This window comes from Garra rufa, chromosome 15, assembly GCF_049309525.1.
Source record: "Garra rufa chromosome 15, GarRuf1.0, whole genome shotgun sequence".
NCBI classification, from domain to species: Eukaryota; Metazoa; Chordata; class Actinopteri; order Cypriniformes; family Cyprinidae; genus Garra; species Garra rufa.
The window spans coordinates 27,176,758-27,200,520 of NC_133375.1; the positions used below are offsets into that span (position 1 = coordinate 27,176,758).

At 33.8% G+C, this 23,763-nt stretch overlaps 1 protein-coding gene across 1 annotated transcript in view; it reads right to left on the reverse strand.

Moving 5' to 3' along the window:
• Positions 1–2,889: 2,889 nt before the first annotated feature.
• ajap1 (adherens junctions associated protein 1) overlaps positions 2,890–23,763 on the reverse strand; it is a 90,206-nt gene continuing 69,332 nt past the window's right edge. Inside the window, exons 3-6 of the mRNA XM_073819190.1 lie at positions 15,862–15,949; positions 13,343–13,585; positions 11,269–11,391; positions 2,890–6,808 (exon numbers count right to left, since the gene is read on the reverse strand). Of these exons, the coding sequence (XP_073675291.1) occupies positions 11,319–11,391; positions 13,343–13,585; positions 15,862–15,949 (404 nt within the window). The 3' untranslated portion in view covers positions 2,890–6,808; positions 11,269–11,318. The remainder of the gene's footprint in view (positions 6,809–11,268; positions 11,392–13,342; positions 13,586–15,861; positions 15,950–23,763) is intronic.

The window sequence follows — 23,763 nt, forward strand, 5'->3', positions numbered from 1 at the left end:
AGTGCTTTCTGACCCTGCATAGACAGCAATGCAACTACCACGTTCAAGGCCCAGAAAGGTAGTAAGGACATTGTTAAAATGTGACATCAGTGGTTCAACCACAATTTTGTGAAGCTACGAAAATACGTTTTGTGCACAAAGAAAACAAAAATAACGACTATATTTAACAATTTCTTCTCTTACATGTCAGTCTTACGTATAAAATTAAATGGTTAATTCACCCAAAAATTAATTACTCATCCCCCTGTTGTTCCAAACCCATAAGACATTTGTTCATCTTCAGAACACAATTTCTCTGACCCTTCCATAGACCGCAAGGGTCCTACCACGTAGTGTTGTTTTTGGCGGCCGATTTTAATTTTAGTTTTAGTCTAGTCTTTGTGTGAAGCTGTCATTTTAGTTTTTATTAGTTTTAGTCACGTTCATATTCTTTTTAGTCTAGTCAAGTTTTAGTCGACTAAAAGTCTGAGCATTTTAGTCTTATTTTAGTCAGAATGACCCATGACTATTTTCGTCTAGTTTTAGTCGACGAAAACTGATGACATTTTAGTCTAGTTTTAGTCGACGAAAACTGATGACATTTAGTCAATTTTTTGTCAATGAAAATTGTATTTTAGTCTATTTTTAGTAATGCAATTTTATTTAACCCAGTCAAAATAGTATAAGTAGAAGTATAGACGAAACCAATGTTTTCTTTTAGCCAAACCCATTTCAACCTTACCTTATAAGCTCAAGAATACATCCATTCCAGACATGGAAGATGCTCTAATTTGAAATTACAACATTTATTTTACCTACCAAACATGTTAGAAGTACACACACATAAATTGAAATAAAATAAATACTGACTGCTTCGTATTCTGATTCAAATAACACGAACCCCTTGCACAGGATTCAAGTGTCATTCACTTCTTTATTAAGAATAAATCATAATACGAATAAATATGTACGTGTAGTTTTGTGCATGTTCATTTTCTAGTAATTCCCGCTTCAAAAGCACTTCTAATAATATTAGTCAATTTAACAATATCCTTAATTTATTTGATCCTCTATGGCTGCACAAATCATGCTTGTACTTTTATAAGTTTATTTACCAATTAATTAATTTGTGTAAGTAAAATAATTCTTATGGTTTTCGTAGCACACATTGATTCATTTTATGAAACTGTCCAAAAATCGCTTTGACATCTGGGACGCAAAATAAACTTTTTCCACCTTTGACCACAAGATGTCATTAGTGTGCAACGTGTTGAAAAGCTTCGAGTAATGAAGCTTTTTAGATCCAGTTGAGGGGAACGCTTTGGTGCTGGAAAGCTTAATTTTCCCATCACTACTAAAAAGTATGAAAAAATGTATGAGTCGTTTCTTCTTTTTCTCCCAAAGACGAACCACAGCTGACCAGCCATCGGTCCCTTTCTCTGTGTCAGACTTAACTTTGTTTGTAGCCGCGAGTGTGGCTTGAGAAAGTGACGTCGCCTGTGGTTTAGGCTAGAAGGGATACAGCTCTGGCTACTGGGCATGCGCACATCAATCTAACGTTATAACATTTCGTTTCGTCTCGTTTTCGTCGCCGAAAACGAAGAGACATTTTAGCATAGTTTTTATTTTGTAAACCACATTTAGTCTCGTTTTTATTCGTCAACGATATTGCATTATACATTTTATTATAGTCATCGTCACATGACCAGCATTTTCGTTTCGTTTCGTCTCGTTTTCGTCATGTGATAAAGGTTCGTTGACGACGATATTTAGTCATAATTTTCGTTGACGAAAGCAACACTACTACCACGTTCAAGGCCTAGAAAAGTACCAAGATAATCCATGAACTAGTCAATGTGACATCAGTGGTTCAACTGTAATTTTACGAAGAGAACTTTTTTGTGCAAAGAAAACAAAAATAACTATTTTATTCCATATTTACGTCTCTACTGTGTCACTTGTGGATGCACATTCACGAGAGTACCACGACGCATCCGTGTGGCAGCTCTTACTCATGTGGAATAAAGTCGTTATTTTTATTTTAAAAAGTTTTCTTGTAGCTTTGTTAAATTACAGTTGAACCACTGATGTCTCATGGATTACTTTGTCGATCATCTTGGTACCTTTCTGGGCCTTGATCGTGTCAGTTGCGTTGCTGTCTATGCAGGGTCAGAAAGCTCTCAGAATTCATCAAAAATATCTTAATTTGTTTTCCAAAGATGAACGAATGTCTTCCGGGTTTGGAAATCCACCCAAACAAACTAAGTGCAAAGTACTATACCGCAGTTTTATTGAATATTATCTATAAGTTTGTTTTTTCAACATACAGACTACAGGATTAAATGAAATAAATTAGATTTGGTTCCAACTTTCGGTAAACTCCACCTTATTTGGGGTATCCATCAATATGGACAGTATTTTGGCATACTGTCGTGTTGATTTCACGGCACAATCCTTTTCACAATCTCTCTCTGTCTTTCTGCCTCCTGTTGTTCCTTGGAGCATGATGGAGTGTTTTCATTTTTCATCTCGATCACCATCAGAGAAATGCTGCTCATTAGGCTTTGTTTAGCCTAGTCTTTTGATAAATGGGAACCTAACGTCATATTTTATTGGAAATCATACAGCGGTCCATCTGGTAAAAATCCGGTTGGGCTCTTTCATGTCTTAGCGACGGTGTAAAACTTGTCCTGATGGTTTAGCTGTCTGCAAAAGATACAAAGTCGTCATCTGGTTCAATAAATAGGGAAAAGAATTTAATGGTAGAGGCTACCAACAATCCTGTTGACGAAATGCAATTTTCGCCAATAGTGCTGTGTGAATAGAACGTGAAATAAATATTTTTGAGGAACAATCAGCAGTAATATGGCAGCATACAGTACAGTGCTTTTCTTTTTTGAATGACTTTTATTTTCAATATCATTGTCCCAGTCCAAATAACACCCCATAATCATTTTACAAACATTGGATGGTGTTTATAGAAAGACAGCCCATTTCATTTTAACATCTTATTAATAGCAACTTGAGAGAGTACTAAATGTACAGATTCATTCTGATGACAGCTGCATTTACAGTGGCCAAAACACAGAGAGCTTTAGAACAAGAATCAAAATCAATGTCACCTGGAAATGTAACTTTACCAATACCTACAAAAAGAGAAAGAGAGAGAGACTCAAAGACACAAAATAAAAGTACACAGCACTATTTCGACACAGAGACTGTTAGTTCATACAGCATCCGTGTATGTGTTTTCATGTGTGTGTTTTCTCGTATACTGTGTTGTGTACTATATTCATAGATCTTATATAAAAGAAACAAGAGGTACTCATCGATATATTAGACACGAATATAAAAAGTTAAGGTACACAAAGTACAAAGTTTTTATTTCTATGGCAACAACAGGACATGTGTCAGGTTGTTCTCGCATGGAATATGGAGCAATGGAATAATAAATTGTACCTGCAGCAAATCAAAAGCCAAAGACCATCTCAGATACTCCCTGACTAAGCCTCAGTAAAGAGTTTCCGCTTTCTATAAGTTTAAACGGCTTTTACGGATCTCTGTCACACAAGGAGGAATTTGGCGTAATCTCTCCTGACAGCCCTGGGCTTTTGGGGGGGACGTTTAGGAGTACGTTCTGCACCATATGAAACCTGTCATCATGAAATGTGACTCTGCAAAAAAAAAAAAAAAAAAAAAACTAACAGAAGTGAAGCCAACGAAGATTTGTGTCCTTAAACAATAGATACTTGTCTTTCAGGAAACAACACGTTCATAGATAAATGATGCCTGAGTATAGTACCACATGAAAACAAACAAAAAAAATACAACACATGACAACAAAATAAGCCTTTACAATTAGCAGAGTGTCATTTACATGTCAACAACGACGAGGGCTCTGATTTAGAAGCATTTGTCATATTAAAAAAAAAACATATTGCACTGGATTCAGCAGGTTTCATTCAGACAAAGTTCTTGAAAACACATTCAGGTGTAATGCACAGATGAAAATGGTCAATTGTCCATTTCTCTAAGCTAATTGTCCATTGGTTACCGTTGTTCACTTAGACAAGCCTTGCAGAATCTACCAAAGGAATGACTAGAGTAAAAAACACGCTTTCTTACGTGGGGTGGAATGAAAATTATTGTTATTCCCAATTATGCAGTAACGTTAGTTTTGTGATATGGCGAACAGCAACACTTGCTAAGGTACAGCAGGATTGGTCAGTAGCGTTTTAAGGCGGGGCTTAGCACTGAGTCAATTAACCTTTATTCCAGCAGATTTTTTTGTTCAGCTGATTGTGAGCTCTGTGTCAAGACTGAAGAACGAATCAACATTCCACACTCAGTCAAACTCCAGACATGTTTATCAGACTCACAGCACAAATCTTCTCCTCCTGTGCCGGCAGTCACACGGGCCAGTCGTCTGTTCAGATTTATTGTGTTTTTTTTTTTTTTAATTGACGTTCAGTTTATTGAGCTGTCGACTGAGATGGTTTGAAGCCATTTTCATTCTCTGGGAGAAAAGAGAATGACAAAACACCTGATGTGTTTTTAATTTAACCAAAAAGAAAAAAAGATCTCTGAAACCACACACTTGGATGTCAATCTGCCAGAAAATTACATATAAAAGTGTTTTTAAAACATGGGAAGCTTCTATAATGTGAATGACCTGGAATTTCCTGATTATTAGAACTACAGCTACTGCAGAAACAACAGTGATTTTGAGGCTTGGCACAACGTCAGTGTATATTTTTCGGTCTGTAACGTCTGCAGCGGCTTATGCGATGTAAACAAAAATCATTTTCAATCTTTCAAATCCTCTGATCCTGTGAGAAAAAAAAAAAGAGGATTCAAAAAAATCACAGGATAGAATAGAGGTAAATATATAGAAAACACATTTACACATGTACATAATACAGAGCTTTAGTTGTTCCAGTATATAATTAGTACCTTTCTAAACAGCTAACATGATTGGCCGCTTTTTCACGTGATCTCTTAAATTGGTCGATTATAGACAACTGTGGAGGGGGAAAATAAAAAAGAAAGGAGTTGACATGACTTTATATGTATTGCTGTCTTCCAAGGATGAAAACAGGAATCACAATTCTCTACTTGTTATAAACCTATGATTAAAGTTACTCCGAGACATTTCAGACTATTGCAAACAACTATTTTCCTCGTTCACAGTGTTTGCCTTTGTACAATATGTAATTGTAACCATCTGTTTTGGGATAAAATAATAGTTATCCTCCCTCTTTCCACGTCATGTACAGAATAACTGTACTGGTCTGTTGACGTACTGCTACCCACAGCGGAGCTCTTTGGTCTAGTGATGCTCGAGTAGTGTTACAATCACACACACACACACACACACATTCCTGCTGACTTATCAATAAATGAAACTGATTGGCAAGTTTCTTGCTGTTTGTATATTACTGCATTACTGATTGCTATTAAAATGATTGGCACTAGACAGTTCTGTTTCTGCTGATGGAGTATTTGCCTTTTAAATCAAACTGTGATAAATAATAAACTATTAGCGTAAATGAAAACATGTAGCACACAATGAAAGGGACATTCGTGGTTTTGTTTCAGATTTAAATATAGAAGTAAACAAATTACTAGGCACAAAAATAAAGTAAACACAATATTTTGTCCATTATGAGTCTATGCACAAGGCTGATAACTGTCTGGTGATTTATTCAAATTAAGCTTTGTAATTAAAGCGTAGAGGAGGTTTATTAGCTGTTTTAATAGATTGTGTTATTTAGGATCGACCTCGAGCTAACAGTTGTCTGGCAATTCTCAGGTATCAAACACCCCTCTGAGGGTCTGTGAGTCCGTAAACATGATTAACCCGTACATGTATTTTCTCATCAGTGATAAAGAAAAAAAGGAAACTCGAGAAGCGTCTGAAGCATGGCTTTGGCAACTCAAATAGGCTTTATATGAATACTGTAGCTGGCTTCCATGTCATTTTGGTAGCCTTTAATAAAAATAAATAAATTAATCAAAAATAAATCGACATTTCATTGAACCTCCGCTCGCAGATTAACAGTCCCAAGAGTCCTGTTGAATTGGGTCTGTCTGATTCATAAGTAACCTCGTTTGTATAAAAATAGAGACTATTCCTTTAAAACGGGGCCTAGTAACAATGTAGTGAAATTAAAACCTGGGTATACTATTCCTCACTGGGTTCCTTTTTTGTTTTTTTGTCATCTAAATGAATAGTGCTCCATATAAATATTTTTTGGACACTTGTAACACGTTTCCTCAGCTATTTCAAAACATATTTCAAATACATATTCATACTTTTTATACAAAAACAGATGACAGATTGATATTGGGAGACAGTCACTGCAATTACTTGATGTGTCTGTAATTTTCCACAAAACTGAACGCGTCCCATCTATATATATGTAGTGGCACATAATGGCATTATTGGCACAAAGTTCAAGAGAGTCTTTTCTCCACACAAGCAGACGTATCGTGTCAGAGAGCGTCCCCGCGGCCTCTCCGCTCCAGCACACCCACATGTGCAGTAATACACGTATAGAATATATCAGCTCTAGGTATATCATCTCTAAAATGATCACATGTCTATGGAAAATAATTTGGGAGTGGTATCCATAGCACTGCGTCAGTCTAGAAAAATAAACATCTTCAGTCCACTTCTTAAGAGATCCAACATTTGTACAAAACTGCCTGTTTGTCTCGCTTCCCGTCTCTGTAATTGCTTGTCGTTGTTGTTGTTCTTGTGGTTTTGTTTTGCTTTATTGTGTTTTAGAGTCTTTTGTGTTCGATTCACAGGTTTTCCAATGAGATCCTGAAAATAGAGAACAGTTCATTAAGGTATTTAAATATTAAATATATACCTTTTTTTTAATACAACAAGAATGGATTGTGTAACTTTGTAATTAAACTACTCTAAAAAATATATCAGACAGATAATGCATTCACTTACATCACTTCATATAACATCAAATGTTAAAAATATATTAGTACATATGGGCCTGGTTTCACAAATAGGGCTAAGACTAAACCAGGATTAGGCCATAGTTCAATTTTTATAAACGTGCCTTAGAAAAAAAGCATCACTGGTGTCCATTTTGAGACAAAACAAAGCCATTGATATATTTTAAGATCAATCAGTGCAAGTTTCTTTGAATTGAAACAGCTCAGATTTACGTTTTAGTCTGGGACTAGGCTTAAGGCTTGTCTGTGAAGCCGGAGGATAGAAATTGTTGATTTAGATTAATTAATTATTTGGTAACACTTTACAATAAGGTTCCATCTGTTATTAGTTAACTATATTAGTTATTATGTCTTAAGTTAACATTAAAGTCAATATTTACTAATACAAGGGTCATAATAGTTACCTAAAACTAAAACCATAAAAAGTTACTTGAAATAATGTAAATAATATGTAAACTGTTAACATTTTAAAATAAAATAAAAGCTAAATTGTAATTTTTTTTTTAATTCAGCTAGTTCCTAAAGATACTTTTTTTATTTAGTTTACCTTGATTTACTAAAATAACAAAAACTAAAACTAAACTAAAATAAAAAGAATAAAAAATATATAGATTTTAATTAAAAATAATAAAATTATATTAATAGATACTATAACTGATCAGAATTTTTTTAAATCAAACGTATCTATTAATATTAGTGACTGGAGCTGAGCATTTTTCACATTTTTTCATTTTCTATTTAGTTTACTAAAATTACAAAAAATAAAACATTAATAAAAAAAAAATAAGACATATAGTAATATTTTTTAAATAAAAATGACAAAAAAAACTACATCTTTACAGACAATTAAAATAGAAACAGAATAAATTATATATGTTTCTATTTTTTATTCTTAAAAAAAAAATATATATATATATATATATTTTTTAAGAAGATTCTTATGCTTATCTAGACTGCATATATTTGATCAAAAATACAGAAAAAAAAAATTAAATTACGACGCATCTTTTTTTCATGACGATAACGAGACGATGACGAGATAAAAATGGCTCGTTGATGACTAAAACATGACGAGACGTGTGTGAGTTTTCGTTAACGAGACGAGAATAGACGAAAATGTTAGTGGGTGGTCCGTCAGACGTTTAAAATGCACGACATTTCTGCTTATTGTGCATGCCTAAAAAGTATCTGCCGCTATGGCAAGCCGTTTTAGCATTAAATACTCTTTGCCATACTAGTAGGCTATGGCAAGCCGTTTTAGCATTCTATCCTTGTTTGGTTACGCCCACCACCTGGCGTGCAGCGCACAACGTGCTCAACACGTCACATTGTTGTCACTCAGACAGACAGACGATTAACCATGATGGCGGCAGTTTGCACATTATTTCAAATGTATGTCTTTTATGTCTAAAACCATTCCTTCATTATTGTAATTATTGGTGAAAATAGTCGATCCGGAAGCTCACATTGAGTTGAACTATAGATCTGCTATTTTCACAACTTATAAGTGACACTACCCAACAGCAAAATACTTACTGACCTACATTAATTTGTTAAAAGACTACTTTCCCCCCTTTTTTTTTTGACTAAAACTAGACTAAAACCTTTATGACTTTTCGTCGACTAAAACTGGACTAAAACTATCACATATAGAAGTGACTAAAATTTGACTAAAACTAATAAGCATTTTAGTCCAAAAGACTAAGACTAAATCTAAGATGGTTGTCAAAAACAACACTGATCCAAGCTGAATTTTCAGCATTGTTACTCCAGTATTCAGTGTCACATGATCCTTCAGAAATCATTCTAGCATTATTTATTATCAGTGCAGGAAACAGTTGTGTTGCTTAATATTTTTTTGGAACCTTATATGAATAAAAATAACTAATTTAAAATAAATCTTTTCTAACAATATACACTACTGTTCAAAAGTTTAGGGTCAGTACATTTTTATTCTTTTTTTTAAAGAAATTATTACTTTTATTCAGCAAGGATGTGTTAAATTGATAAAAAGTGATAGCAAAGACTTTTTATTCATCAAAGAATCCTAAAAAAAAAAAAGTATCACAGGTTAAAAAAAAATTTGGTACATAAACATAGATGATTCTAATAATAAATCAGCATATTAGAATGATTTCTGAAGGATTATGAGACACTGAAGACCAAACTATTAATAAAACTACTATAGCAGGGGTCTTCAACTAAAACGGCTCGAGGTCCAGTAATGAACCCTCCTCACCAACCTATTTTGGGTTTTTGCGTGAACAGGGTATCTGCAGTATATTTAAGCTTAAATTCTAGACATTTAAAAACCTTTTTTAAGACCTGAACAAAAAATAAACGAAGAAATAAATAATTAAAATGACTGTAAAAAGCATAACTTAAAAAAAGAGATTTCTTAAATTATAAACTTCACATTTTAGCCTCCAAGAGTCAAAAGTATCAATTCTTATATTAATTAAATAACATATGTGACCCTGGACCACAAAACCAGTCATAAGGTTAAATTTGACAAAACTGAGATTTATACATCATATGAAAGCTCAATAAATAAGCTTTCTATTAATGTATGGTTTGTTAGGATAGGACAATATTTGGCTGAGATACATCTATTTGAAATCAGAAATCTGAGGATGCAAAAAAATCAAAAAGACTGAGAAAATCACCTTTAAAGTTGTCCAAATTAGGTTCTTAACAATGCATATTACAAACCAAAAATTACATTTTGATATGTTTACAGTAGGAATTTTACAAAAAATCTTCATGGAACATGATCTTTACTTAATTTCTTAATGATTTTTGGCATAAAAGAAAAATCAAAAATTTTGACCCATGCAATGTATTTTTGGCTATTGCTACAAATATACCCCAGCGACTTAAGACTGGTTTTGTGGTCCAGGGTCACATATACATATATTTTACTGCCTTAATTGTTTAAATTTGTATAACACATTATCTTGTCGATCCATCAGTTCACATTTACAAGTCTACGTGTTTGCTGATTAAAACCATGGATTGATTTCACATTGGTCTTTTTGACAACAGCAGACGTACGGGCTGATTGAAAATGGCAGATCATTCTCTTCCAGCAGGAGGCGCTATCAGAATGGTACACAAAGCAGCGCCGCAGCTGACTTTGAAACGTGCAACGCTCACTTACTAAAAAATTGCCTTTTAAAGTTTTTAAAGCAATTTTTGTCTTTCAGTCCCCACATTTAAGACAACCTGAAATCATAATTAAGACGCTCTTAACCCCTCATAACACTGCAGTCATCAATGAAAATTAAGAACTTTTTTCAAGCACCGACTTTCAAAAACAACCCTTACACAAAATACTTTTTTTTTTTAATCATTTTTCCCCACTATGTTCGGCATGCAAGAGAAATATATTAGGGAAGTAAATTAATATCAGCATATGAAGTATATTCGTCTATTATTGTCTCTGAGAGAATGTGCACGTCAGATGCTGAAAGCCCTGTTTTTACTTTCACTTTAACATATTGCGCAGTTTCACGTTGCTTGTGTGATATCCATTGACTCACCTTCATGGTTTAAAACATAAATATTTGTAAGGATAGAGTATGTAGAAAAAACATAAAAAAGCGATGTAACCCCAACAAAAAAGTGTGTTTTTCATCAATGTTTTTCACTCACTGAAAGCTACATCTGTCTGTACGCAATGGGCCGATCTCTGCTCTCATCACTGCACGGAAGATTGCACCCAAAAGCTGACACTGATGTGCTTGATAGCGTTTGGTATTTTTTTATTTCATTATGTCAAAAGCCTTCACGGTCCACGTGAACACATCTCACGGTCCGCCAGTTGAAGACCCCGGTACTACAGCCTCTTATGATACTATAATAACACTGACTTATACATTATTAAAATCAAAAGTTGCTTCTGTTAATCTTAATGAGTGGACCTGAGCTAACATTAAGTAACAGGGAACAGTTGTATTTTTTAACTAGCGTTAACTAAGATTATTAAATATTGTAACAAATGTATTGCTCATCATTATTCTTAGTTAATGCATTACTAATAAGAGCTTATTGTTTTTTTATACCAATTATTTCTGTAAAAAACGTTCAGTGTTAGTTTATATTGTAAATGGAAGTGTTACTATTATATGAATATTTTTGCTGCACATTCTGTTTCAGCACAAGTCTGCAGCTCATTTAAATTCTATGAGTGTGAAATATTCCTTTTGAACCCTCAGGAACTGTGATTTTCTAGTAAGTACACAAGCACTAGAAAACCAGTGCAGAATTACACCATATAGACTTCAGAGCCATAAGAAATACAGTACGTACCAGGGCACAAATTGAAGACGTGGGCTCAACCCAAAGGTAGTAAAAGGGCCTCAACAGGAGATCTCGAACCATTTCTCAGACACAAAGGCCACAGGGATTAGCTGCCTTTCAGTGGGCGACGGTCTGGAATAGACAGACAGATCAGCTCTTCAATCCTGCAGATATAAGCACTTCTGTCCCACTCCCTGATTCAAGACTCTTTTTTATCAGGCGACTGCATTATACCACAAACAAAGCGCCCACAGTTATATTTCCTCTAAACCCTCTCATCTAGGCTTTTGTATTCCGAAGCATACAGTATTAAATGAAGCAGCACTGAAATTATTCATACAATTTAAAGCTCATACTCAGTCTTTTGTAAAGACGAGGGCAATGGAAGGACAAAAAAACAAGACTACACAACTGTCACAACATACTTATTTGAAAAATAACGACTCTCTGGCAGATTAAACTGCTTATTTCCGAAATGCACATTAAAGGTTAAATTATTCTATTATTGAAGATTTCAGCAGAGAAAAACATGTCAAAAGCAGCACTTTAGGAATGGTAAAAATAAATTTTTTAAACGAAGACACGTTATTGCATTCAGAAAACAGTTTAAATGGAACAGAATGCAGGGGTTTTAAGACCACTGACATTTAAAAGTTGGACTATTATTAACTTGACAAGCTGTCATAAATAGCTCAAAAATAACTCATAACTACAGGAAAAACAGCATGAGACATGATGCAACTGCCAGAGAGTCTGTCTGTGTGTGAATGGCAGTAGCGCTGCTGCATTATAGAGGGTGAATTTAAAGATGCAACTTCTCTAAGAAAGTTTTAACATGGAAACTGTCTGTCAGCTAAAGTACAGTTCACAAAAAACACTTAATACTTCTCACAATTCTGACCTTTTTTCTCAGATTTGTGATATATAAATCATAATTGGAAGATAAAAACTCGCAGTTCTGACTCTGACTAGTCTGGTTCTGAGGGGAAAAAAGACTGATATGTTCTTAGAATTGCACAATTTTGACTTAACTCGCAATTGAGAGTCAGAATTGCGAGTTTTTATCTTCCAATTATGAGTTTATATCTCACAGAATTGTGAAAATACTTATTTCTCAGAATTGCAAGTATAGAAAAAATATATAGAATATAAAAACAACTGTTTAAACCTGGCAATTCTCGCAATTTTTTTTCTTGTAACCGCACGTTTATATCGTATCACGCAATTCTGAGAAAAAAGTCAGAACTGCACAATTCTGAGTATTTTTTCATAACTGTGTTTATATTATGCAATTCTGAGAAAAGTCAGCCACGAGTTTGAATCTTGCAATTCTGAGTTTTTTTTTTTTCTTGTAACTGCGAATTTATATTATGCAATTCTGACTTTCTTAGAGTTGTGGGTTTAAATCTCACAATTCAAGAGAATAAAAGTCAGAATTATGACTGCGTTTTTGAAAAGTTTCACATAAAGACAACATAGTCCAAAAATGTTCCCTGTTCACATGGATCTGCAAAAAAGTCTAAACACTGTATTATGCATACCAGGGCCAGTAGATGGCCATGTCACTTTGTAAAGAAACATTTAGATTTATTTATCTATTTATTTATTTTTGCATTTTGTGTTTTTATAGTATACATGGAGACAATACTGGTACCGCTTTCAAAAACTTGCACTTTGAAACCTCCTTTCAAAAGCCTGTGTTATCAGGCGCTGTTCAAAACACTGTTGTCATGTAAATGAACAGCCAAGACGCATAAAAGGTTTTCCAATTTTAGATTAAAATGATGTAATGTAAATGGCCCCTTAGTTAAAAAAAGTCAAAATGGCAAACAGCCAGGGTCAAATGCGATGTGTACTTTAAACAGGATGTTATACGTTTGTGCATAATGTTTCCTCTGCTCTGTTTTGGTCCAGTGTTCAAGCTTATCAGAATGAACATTATTTGTGACAGCACTAAACTTACTCTAAGCCAAACCCTGTCAGAATATACGGACAAGGCTGTCTCTTTGCTGTCCAAACTACTTGATCAGCAACAACAGTTTTTTTTTCTTCTCCAGAATATATATTATTTTTGGACTCTTGCCTGTTTCCATTGTAGGAGGTCTTGTAGATGGGTGTGTGCTGGATCATCTCGTCCGTGTACACCGGTATGCCGGCCCGCACGCACTCGTGCGAGCACTGTAAACTGTCGTTGTAGGCGGTGAAGATGTCCACCTTACTGGGCACACGGGCGGGCGTGAAGTCGGTCAGGTTTTGACAGCTCTCCTCTTGCTGGTTGATCTTTCTCTGATGGCTGCTGTGTCGGCCATTCCCGGACTGCGCACAACTACAAAAACACGCACCAAATTCACAAAGCCAACATAAAATCATACCTTGAACCGCTGTGTCTGTCCTACATTGAACATGGACTGGGGAGGCAGACACAGACAAATTTAGCCCTGTTCCAAACCTAGCGAGCCTCCTCATTGTGCATTTCCTAAATAGGCATCCTAATTGAAGTGGAGCCTCATAAACGACTGATCTGAAATGCTCTACATAGGCAGCAAAGTGGAGCAAAATGACTCAACAAAAGCTGATTTCAATGTAACAACTTGCGAAGATCAACTTAATACGTTAACATAAATATAGATGGTACTTTCAAATTTGGGGCACAATTGTATGTTTTCAATAGTCATTTTTATTATCTTTCTTTTATATCTGTAAAAGTCAGTTTCTATTTTTTGTTCCATTTATTATTACTACTTTTATTACTATCATAACAAAATTATAACTAGTACCTTTTGCAGTATCTTGGATAATAAACATTTCACTTTTTAATAATTATTTTTAAACAATATTTTTAATTAATTAACGTTTTATTAGTAATATTTGATTAACATTTATCAGAAATAACGTTTAGTATTTCATGAATAATAATAATAATACCACTACCAACTTAGCAGTATCTTGGATAATGACCATTATATTAATATTATTTTTATTACCAAAAATATTTTATATAAATATTTAATTTTCAGTACTGACTGAATTATGAATAATGAACATTTCTCTTGCATCTGTAACAATCAGCTTCTATTTTTTTTTTTTTTAATTATTATTTTTCATCAGTATCTTGGGTAATAAACAATTGATTATTTAATTAATTTTAATATTATTTTTAATTAAGTAACATTTCTATTAGTAATATTTCGATTTTTAATAATTTTTTGGAAATAATAAACATTTTCATTTCTAAATATTAACATGTTTTAGAAGTAATTGTCAGTATTTAATTAATCTTAATTAATATTTCTCTTAAATCATTTATTAGTATTGTTATTATTATTATTATATCTTGGATAATAAACATTTACATTTTCAGTTATTTTAAAATGATTTTTGATTAGTAACATTTTATTAATATTATTTGTATTACCAAAATATTTAGGAATAATTTTCAGTATTTAATGAAATTTTGAATAATGATCATTCCTCTTGCATATGTAAAACAATCTGCTTTTATTTATTTTACAAATGATTATGCTGATTATTATTATTATTATTATTACTATTATTATTATTATTATTATCACCATCATCATTTTCCAGCAGTGTCTTGAACATAATTATTATTTAATTAATTATAAAATAATTTAATTAACATTTGTATTAGTAATATTTAGATTTTTTTAAACAATTTTTAGAAATGTTTTAAAATTATATATTTTTTTTAATCCATTTTCAGTATATAATAAATCTTAAACAATTAACATTTATCTTAAATCATGTATGATTAGTATTATTAATACTACCACTACCAACAAATGCTTAGCAGTATCTTGGATAATTAAAATATAAATAAATAAATAAAAAGATATATATATATATATATATATATATATATCTTTTTATTTATTTATTTATATTTTGATTATTATTAACATTTTATTTATTCTTATTTTTATTGCAAAAAAAATTTAAGAATAATTTTCAGTATTTAATTAATCTTGAATAATGAACATTTCTCTTGCGTCTGTAAAACAATCAGCTTCTAATTATTTTAAAAAATATTATGTTGATGATTTTTTTAGCAGTATCTTGATAATAAACAATTATTATTTAATTAATTATAAAATTAATTTAACATTTTATTAGTAATATTTAGATTTTTATAAATAATGAACATTTTCGTTTTTATATATACATATATATTGAATTATTCCTAATTATTTGCATTTTTATTATTAACCGTTTATAGAAATTATTTTATAGTTTAATTAACATTTACTTTGTGGCAATACTCTCACATTCATGTTGCTGTGCACTCTGGGATTGCTCTCTCTGCAGACGATTGATAGAATTCCAAAAGAAGGCATCTTAGGTGCCTTAAAATGCTGCCTACAGAGGAAGCTCAACAAGTTTGGGAAAAAAGCTATTGTGTACGAGTGTCTGGATTACTTGCTGCAATAAGGGTTCACTGTCCACGCTGACAGACAGAGTGATAGAGAAGGACAGATTGAAATGATAATAAACAGACAGAGGGACAGGAATAGGAAGAGACAGACAGGAGGAACACAGAAAAATCAGTGAGAGCCAGTGCCTAAAGAAAAGAATGTTTCCTACCAGTTTTTAAGGACTAGAGTAGTGATCAAGGCTGCAACGATCATGATGAGGGACACAGTGATGGTGATGATCTGGTGGACAGCCAGACCTAAGAAAAGAAGAGGAAAAAAACAAAGACAGCATAGTTATCAATGTCTCCATGGCAACTAATGTGAGCGCCAGTGCTTTTTGTAAGGTATTTGATTGCAATAACACTTTGATTGCAATGTACTGCCCTGTCTGTGCCAGCGTAAGCCCCGTCTGCCACCGTTACAGTAATTCAATTGTTCATTTGACCATTTCACAAAGGCAGGAGCATGAAACAGCTTGACTGGGAGAAGATGGCAAGCGCACCAGCTGGCTAAAGGTCAGCAAACAACAATTAATGCAGAACAAGAACTCTCTGTTCCAGAATAAAGAGCGTCACAAGAACTATGAGCTGCGCTGTCTTTCTCACTCCGTCACTCCCGAATGGATCGAAATGAAACCCCGCGGGGAGCCGCAGTTACAGACTTTTAGATATAAAGAGTGCCACGACTTCCATTTCTTGCTGGAGCTGATAAGAGTGAAGGAAGCAATTTTATGGATTTCCCCATCAATATTAAAGTGTTTGTGTGCGGGTCTGAGAGGAACAGCGGCATCCATATTAAAGTATCTGGAATATGAGAATGCGCCACGGCTAGTGCTTCGTTTGCAGGACCTAAGGGCGATCCGGCATTACTTTATTCACATAACCATTTCAGAGTTACACTAGTTAACCTTACCTCACCTTCACATTAGAGATGCACCGATCTGGATTTTGGGGGCCGATCACCGATCACCAAAAGCAGTATCTGCCGATCCCGATATTACCGATCACAGCGTCAAATCTATAAATTCTTCAATATTTTTGTCTCATGTACAAACATTGACATTGTATTATTAGTGTAAAAAGTAGGAAATGAGTAAGTATCATGAATTGACCAGTTTTATTACAGGCTGAGGCAAATTTCAATATTTAACACTCTCAAGACTCTCAGAGACAACTTGGACTCAGCTTACATAGAGTAAGTGTTGCTTACTATCTTAAACTGTCTTTTGGCAGTAATTATGTGTACAGCACAACATTTCACTCTTTTAGGGTTGACACAATTTGTAAACTATGAACCTTAGTTTTTCTGTGGGAAAAGGAGTTAAATCTTAAAATAAAAAAAATATTATGTGCAAAACACACATGTGCACCATAATAAACATTTAACTCTCAGGAGGCTCTTTCTTAGAATCACAATTTAGAGTTTAGCAACAAGCTTTTTGTGGAAAAATAAAATAAATATGCCATACATATGCATATACACATGCAATTTGTGAAAAAATCAGAGGGGGGGATGCTTTTTTTTTTCTCTCTCCATAGGCAGAGGTTGACCAAACTGTTAGTGTAATCTGTTAACAACGCGCATTATATACCCGTCTTTTTAGGCAAGAACCAGATAATGAGTATCAGGTCATGAAATGTTTTTAATACGACGGATCACAATTTAATAAAAAACATTGTAAGTTAGGCCTATTAATAGTAATGATTTAATTTCAAACGAATACATTTTATAGAGAAGGTGGACTAAGTTCTGTCATAATGTTATCTTTACTAGAAAAAAAAATTTAATTAGGGTACAATGTGCTGTTTTAATATGAAACAGAATTCTTCTTTTCTTTACAGTGTTGGTAAAATTTTATGTTTTTTATTTTAGTAAAAGACATGCATATGGAAGCCTGTTTTAGCCACTGAATAAAAAATATTCTCACTTTTTTAAAATTATTTGTTTATATCTCGCAATTATTACTTTTTTCTCAGAATTATAAGTTTATATTTACATTCATGCATTTAGCAGACACTGAAAAGTGACATGCAAAAAAGGAACAAAAGCAGTGTATCAGAGAACCAACAATAAGTATACATTAAAAATATATATTTATGTAAATATAATTTATTAATCACACCACAGGACCCTTTAAATTAATTAATCAAGACAAAAATGTGATTAAGACAATGTGGAAAAACAAAATATAAATGTGGCCAAAATATGCACGTATATATCCTTATTTTAGGTTAAAGGCAAATTTTATGCATCAGTTACCCATATGTGTTGCTTCCACAGCTTCTGTCATGAGACATTTGAGTCTGAAAAGAGATTTACAGTAATGCATGTTGACTAGATCATGCTGCGTGAAATATTTACTTTCATGAAGACAAAGAAAGGCATCTGAACCAAAAAAATGTCTTCCTTGATTTAATTTTGGATATATTTGGGGTGGCCAGAAAAAAAAAAGTATTTTTTCTTTGGAGAAAAATAACAAAATAATCCATTCCAATGCAGTCCCCTGTTTGCAACTCCCACACTGTCGGACTCTTTGCATTATTCAGTGCGTATTAATAAAAGTGATATATCATTTCATAAACAGCGTCGTCTTCCTAATAATTTGTTTTATTTAGCTAACAGGGCAGCAAATATAAGTGCTTGTGCTACATAATGTGTGTGTGTGTGTGTGTGTGTGTGTGTGTGTGTGTGTGTGTGTGTGTGTGTGTGTGTGTGTGTGTGTCAGTCAGTTTGCACATCATTTTCCTTTCTAGTGCCCTTGTGTTAGGTGCGTCTCATTTTAGAGTCAATTACAGGAATGTCTCAGTGCTGGAAGGAAGGGCCAAGTTAGACTATACTGTGTTGCTTTACAGACTACACTGGACTGGTTTACTTAACCCTACTGACCTCAGGGGTGCTGAGCCCCTCAAGTTCTGGCTGAATAATCAATACTAGAGAGAGAAAGAGAAAGGGATATAAACAGAGGAGAGACACACGCAAAGAGCGAGAGTTAAACACATCAATTTTGTGCACGTGTGCATGTTTACAAACCTGTACATGTATGTATGTGACGTTAACCATCTGGGCCAGTTCTGACAGATTACATTAGCCTTGAGGACCAACAAGCTCTGCTGAGCTCTGCTCCTTATGGTACATTGAGAATGTATGAAAATGAATTCCCAGCAAACTCCATATATTAACTAGTCCTATTTCAGCAACCATGCTAAATGAGCTGGATCAGTATTTATGTCTAGAAAAATAAACTGTAATGTGGCAAAACACTTATTAAACTGACAATCAAGGTGCTTCGAATTAATTAAAAAAGTGGCTTTAAGCAAGAAGCATACAACCTATTTAGCTTCATTTCAGTTTTAAGGCCCGTTTCAGATCATGTATTTCAGTCAGAATTATTGTGCTCACTTTCTGTTACGCTCTGTTCGGCTTGTGCTCTCGTTCGGTGAAGTTTAACGGACTCGCTTGCTGTCAGGCGTCATTCAAGTTTTAAGTACTATTTCACACCACATATTAATAAAGTGCTGCAGGGATGGCATAGCTTTATAGGTCAAAACCCAGAAATGTGTTCGCATTTAAGCACTTTTGGTTCCATCATCCAGAAGTCGATGGGTTTTTGGAATAGGTTTTTGGTTAAATGACTACAATGAGGTCGGCGCTTAACAAAATTAATAGTGATAGTGGTGTAGTTCGTTTATAGCCTGCATTCACCTTTTTAACGAAATAGTTCACATCAAAATTACATTTCTGTCATTAATTACTCACCCTCATGCCCTTCAAAACCCGTAAGAGCTTTGTTCATCTTTGGAGCACAAATTAAGTATTTTTGATGAAATCCGAGAGCTTTTCGACCCTGCATAGACAGCAACCAGGGTTGCTGCACCATACACACGTTTTGTGGTACTCTTGTGAACGCATGTCGATCGACACGGAAGGAGAACAAATTCTTGAATAAAATTGTTAGTTTTGTTTTCTTTGTGCACAAAAAGGATTCTCGTAGCTTCATAAAATTAAGGTTGAACCACTGATGTCACATGGACTATTTTAACAATGTCCTTACTACCTTACTGGCCCTTGAATGTGGTAGTTGTGTTGCTGTCTATGGATTTTATTAAAAATATCTTAAATTGTGTTACAAAGATGAACGAAGGTCTAACAGGTTTGGAACAACATGAAGGTAAGTAACCAATGACAGATTTTTCATTTTTGGGTGAACTATCCCTTTAATTCTACACTTAATTCTTAAAAAAGGTACAAAAGCTATCACTGGGACAGTACATTTTTGTGAATATTATCACGACAAACAAAACTTGTAAGAATCATATACTTTTGTTGCTCATAGAGCTTATTTTCTGCAATAATCCAAAAGGCGATGCCAAAATCCTTTTGGGGTTTCTTGAGGCAACCAGGGTGATACTATCTTCCGAGTTGGCATACAAAAATATGTCATTACTGCAGCACTCTATGTTTTAGTCAGAAATATTGTGCTCCCTTTCTCTAGCGCTCCATTTGTTTGACACGCATGCATTTTTTTCAGACTCGCACTCGCTTGGTTAAGTCTGTGAAGTTTGCTGTCATTTCTAACATTTACGTATATGGAAATAGCTGCCGAATACATTGAACAGCGCACGCATCTGTCAAAGCACGTAAAAGGGCAAGCCGCGTTACTTTACACTTGTGAGATTGGTTGAAGCACTTAAAGCATTCTCATGTTTTTGTATTAAATTAACGTCATGTACATTTCCCACAGCAGCTCAATATGTGACCTCTGTTATTTAGATGTGTTTTATCTATAGAAATGCTTTTTTAGTACTTTATTAATAATCTGTCTAACAAAGCTGTGTGATACAACAGCATTTTAGTGCCATGTTAGATAAAAAAATTAGATAAGTCACAATATTTTGAGACAAAATGACAAGAATAGAAATTAAAGTTATAATGTTTCAAGAGTATAGCCTGCACCAGAAGAAGTTGCCAGGCCACCAGAATTTATTTGAATATATACAGTATGGGATTATTAGTAGAAATCATACCGTGTTATACTCGCAGGGACAAGGCTTGAAAATAATATTTCACGTCTTCAGTTGCATTCATAAGGCCTATTTAGTGCGCCAGCCAGCCAATAATAGCAACAAGCTTTGTGCTTTTGGTACTTTTAATATAAAACAAAGATCCGTTTTCAAAAACCTGTCAGTTTTATAGTGAAATACAAAGTGTCTCTTGCAATCGTGTTTTTCCTGATCTTCAAGACAGATGTATTCATGTGAATCAGTTGTCTTTTCAATTACAATGAGACATTAATTTAATTAAATTATACTATTTTCTTTGTGAAAATTCCACCACCTATTCAGCAAAAACATCTGTGGTGTCCAATCTTTCATTCCTTACATGTTTTAATTAAAAACAACAATAAAATGTTCTAAAGGCTGAAGTGGATTCCAACTCATTAACATAAGTTATATTGATGTCTTTTCTGAGGTATATAAGTGACACACAAACTTTTATACACTGTATAATACAGTAAATGATTGGAAATAATATTTTATGTCTTCTGTTCATTATTTGTAGTGCTAGCCACCCAGTAATCACAATAAATTTGAATTATATGTGTTTTTCCTCTTTATTTCAAGTTTACATCATGATATAAACATCAAAAGGAATGGAAAAAACAACAGCCTATGTTAATTAAATGGATATCTCACTATAATCGGAAAAAAAAAGCTTAAACTGAGGTGAATACAGCGCTATATTATGCCACATTAAAGAGCGTGAAAAATACATTATTGAAATAGACATATTGTTTGACAGATTTTAGAATATCTTGCGGTGCTCCCAATCCAGGCCATTTGAATGTGCAATAGGCTAGAATATACTCTTAAAATATTAATCTAGTATTTGCTACAAATTAATTGTCGTAATTTTGACTTTATTCTCGAAACATTTTGACTTTATTCTCATATAATTTTGACTTTAATGTCTAAATATTTCAACTTTTTCTATTTCTGTTTGTTCCAATGTAGTTTTGATTAACTATAGGCAGTGCCTTAAAGGTTTCTCATTCGACCTAGAGGAGAATTAGTAAAGGTTCAGAGAAGCTTGGGCACTCGTTTACTTCATATTGGTGTTCTGACCATTCCTGATTGCTTAGCTGACATTATGACTGATGGAAGCATGCAGTTGCATCTGGGAAATGCTCACCTCACTTTCCCTCCCCGTGTTCTGCGCCCGGGTCAGAGCTGGATTAATTTTATCTCAGTCTCTGGCCTGAACACTGCTCCTTGGCATGGAGTCCCCCAGCTACACCAACACATAAACATATCGGACAGCTATTTAAATTTCCCCCTCTCTCTCCCTCCGTTCCTCTTTCTCTGAGATGGAAGGCAGCAGATTGAATTGAGAGAGTGTGTCGGGTGATATATTCAGGTGTTTATGCATCTGTGAAATTTTATGAGACGAGCTCTTCGTCCTCGACCTTGCTCTGAGTAAAAAACTCTCGTTGGCTTCTTGGCCTGTTGTTTTATGTATTGATTTCAACTGGAAAGATTCATTCCCCCCGTTCTGTCACAGCGAACCCATCACATTTGTGCAATATAGAGCTTTATAATACCAGAGTAGATGAATGCAAATTTACCCCCATTATATTCTTATTACTGCCACCCAGGCAGAGAGAACAGGACGTACATCACCTTGTCTCACCTGTGGTATCAGGCACTCTCCTTCCTGACTCTGCCAGTGATGGAGTCACCTTGCTTCAGGTGCACAGGGTGAGCCTTTGTTTCCCTGGGCGCTTTGCCAATAATCAGGACAAAAGAGCCCAAACCTCAGAGGCACTTTACTTCCCAAACTCCCCAAACCGCAAAGACATAAAGTTCTTATGCCCAGAGATACTACTAAATGTTTCTGTTAGAATAAGCTGAATGATTAAACTATTTCGGGGTGTTGTTTGTTTCAATTGTATCAAAGAGTTCAAGGCTGGTTGATTAACTTGACCCTGTTAGCCTCAATTAACAGCCATTCAAAATTGGTATCCTTGTAAATACAGTACAACACGTAATGCAAAACTGACTGTATATGGTTTCTTAATAAACACACCTGGTCTTATCATGCAGGTGTCATAAGTGCATGTAATTCCAAAAAAAAAAAAAAAATCTTTCATTAACTTTCATTAAAATTCAGTAACATAACACAGGCCACAACATTACTTTTATTCTGACATATTCAAGGTTGCACAGATAGATGAAAAATGTAAAACAGTCAGGGATTTTGTGGGGGAAAAACTCAGTGAGCATTTTTATTTGTGTAAAAGATTGCACCCCTCAAACTGAAATGTCAAGTTTAAATGTAAATTTGCTTTAATTAGTCATCAAGACAGTTTAGGTTCATAAAAAGAGTTTGTTAAAGATTTTTTGTAAAATAATTAAAATAACACGAGTAGTGCTGTCAAATTGATTAATCGCATCCAAAATAAAAGTTTGTGTTTACATAATATACAGTACATGTGTGTACTGTGTAAATGTATGTGTATATATAAATACACATTATTCAACCCCTGTATATATATATATATATATTAAAATAACTGTTTTCTATGTGAATGTATTTTAAAATATAATTTATTCATGTGATGCAAAGCTGAATTTTCTTTAGCTGTTACTCCAGTCTTAAATGTCACATGATCCTTCAGAAATCATTCTAATATGCTGATTTATTTTTGGAATTATCAATGTTGGAAACAGTTGTATTGCCAAATATTTTTTTTGAACCTGTGATTCTTTTTTCAGGATTTTTTGATGAATAACAAGTTATTTAAAATATAAATATAATAATATAGCATTTATTCAAAATATAAATCTTTTCTAACAATGTAAATCTATGCTACTACTTTGTATTAATTTAACACATCCTTGGCGAATAAAAGTATTAATTTCTCTCAAAAAAAGAAAGAATAAAAATGTACTGACTTTTGAACAGTATTGTATGTTGTTAGAAAACCTTTCTATTTTAAATAAATGCTCTTTTTTTTACCTTTTATTGATTAAAGAACACTGAAAGAAAGTATCACAGGTTCCAAAAAGATATT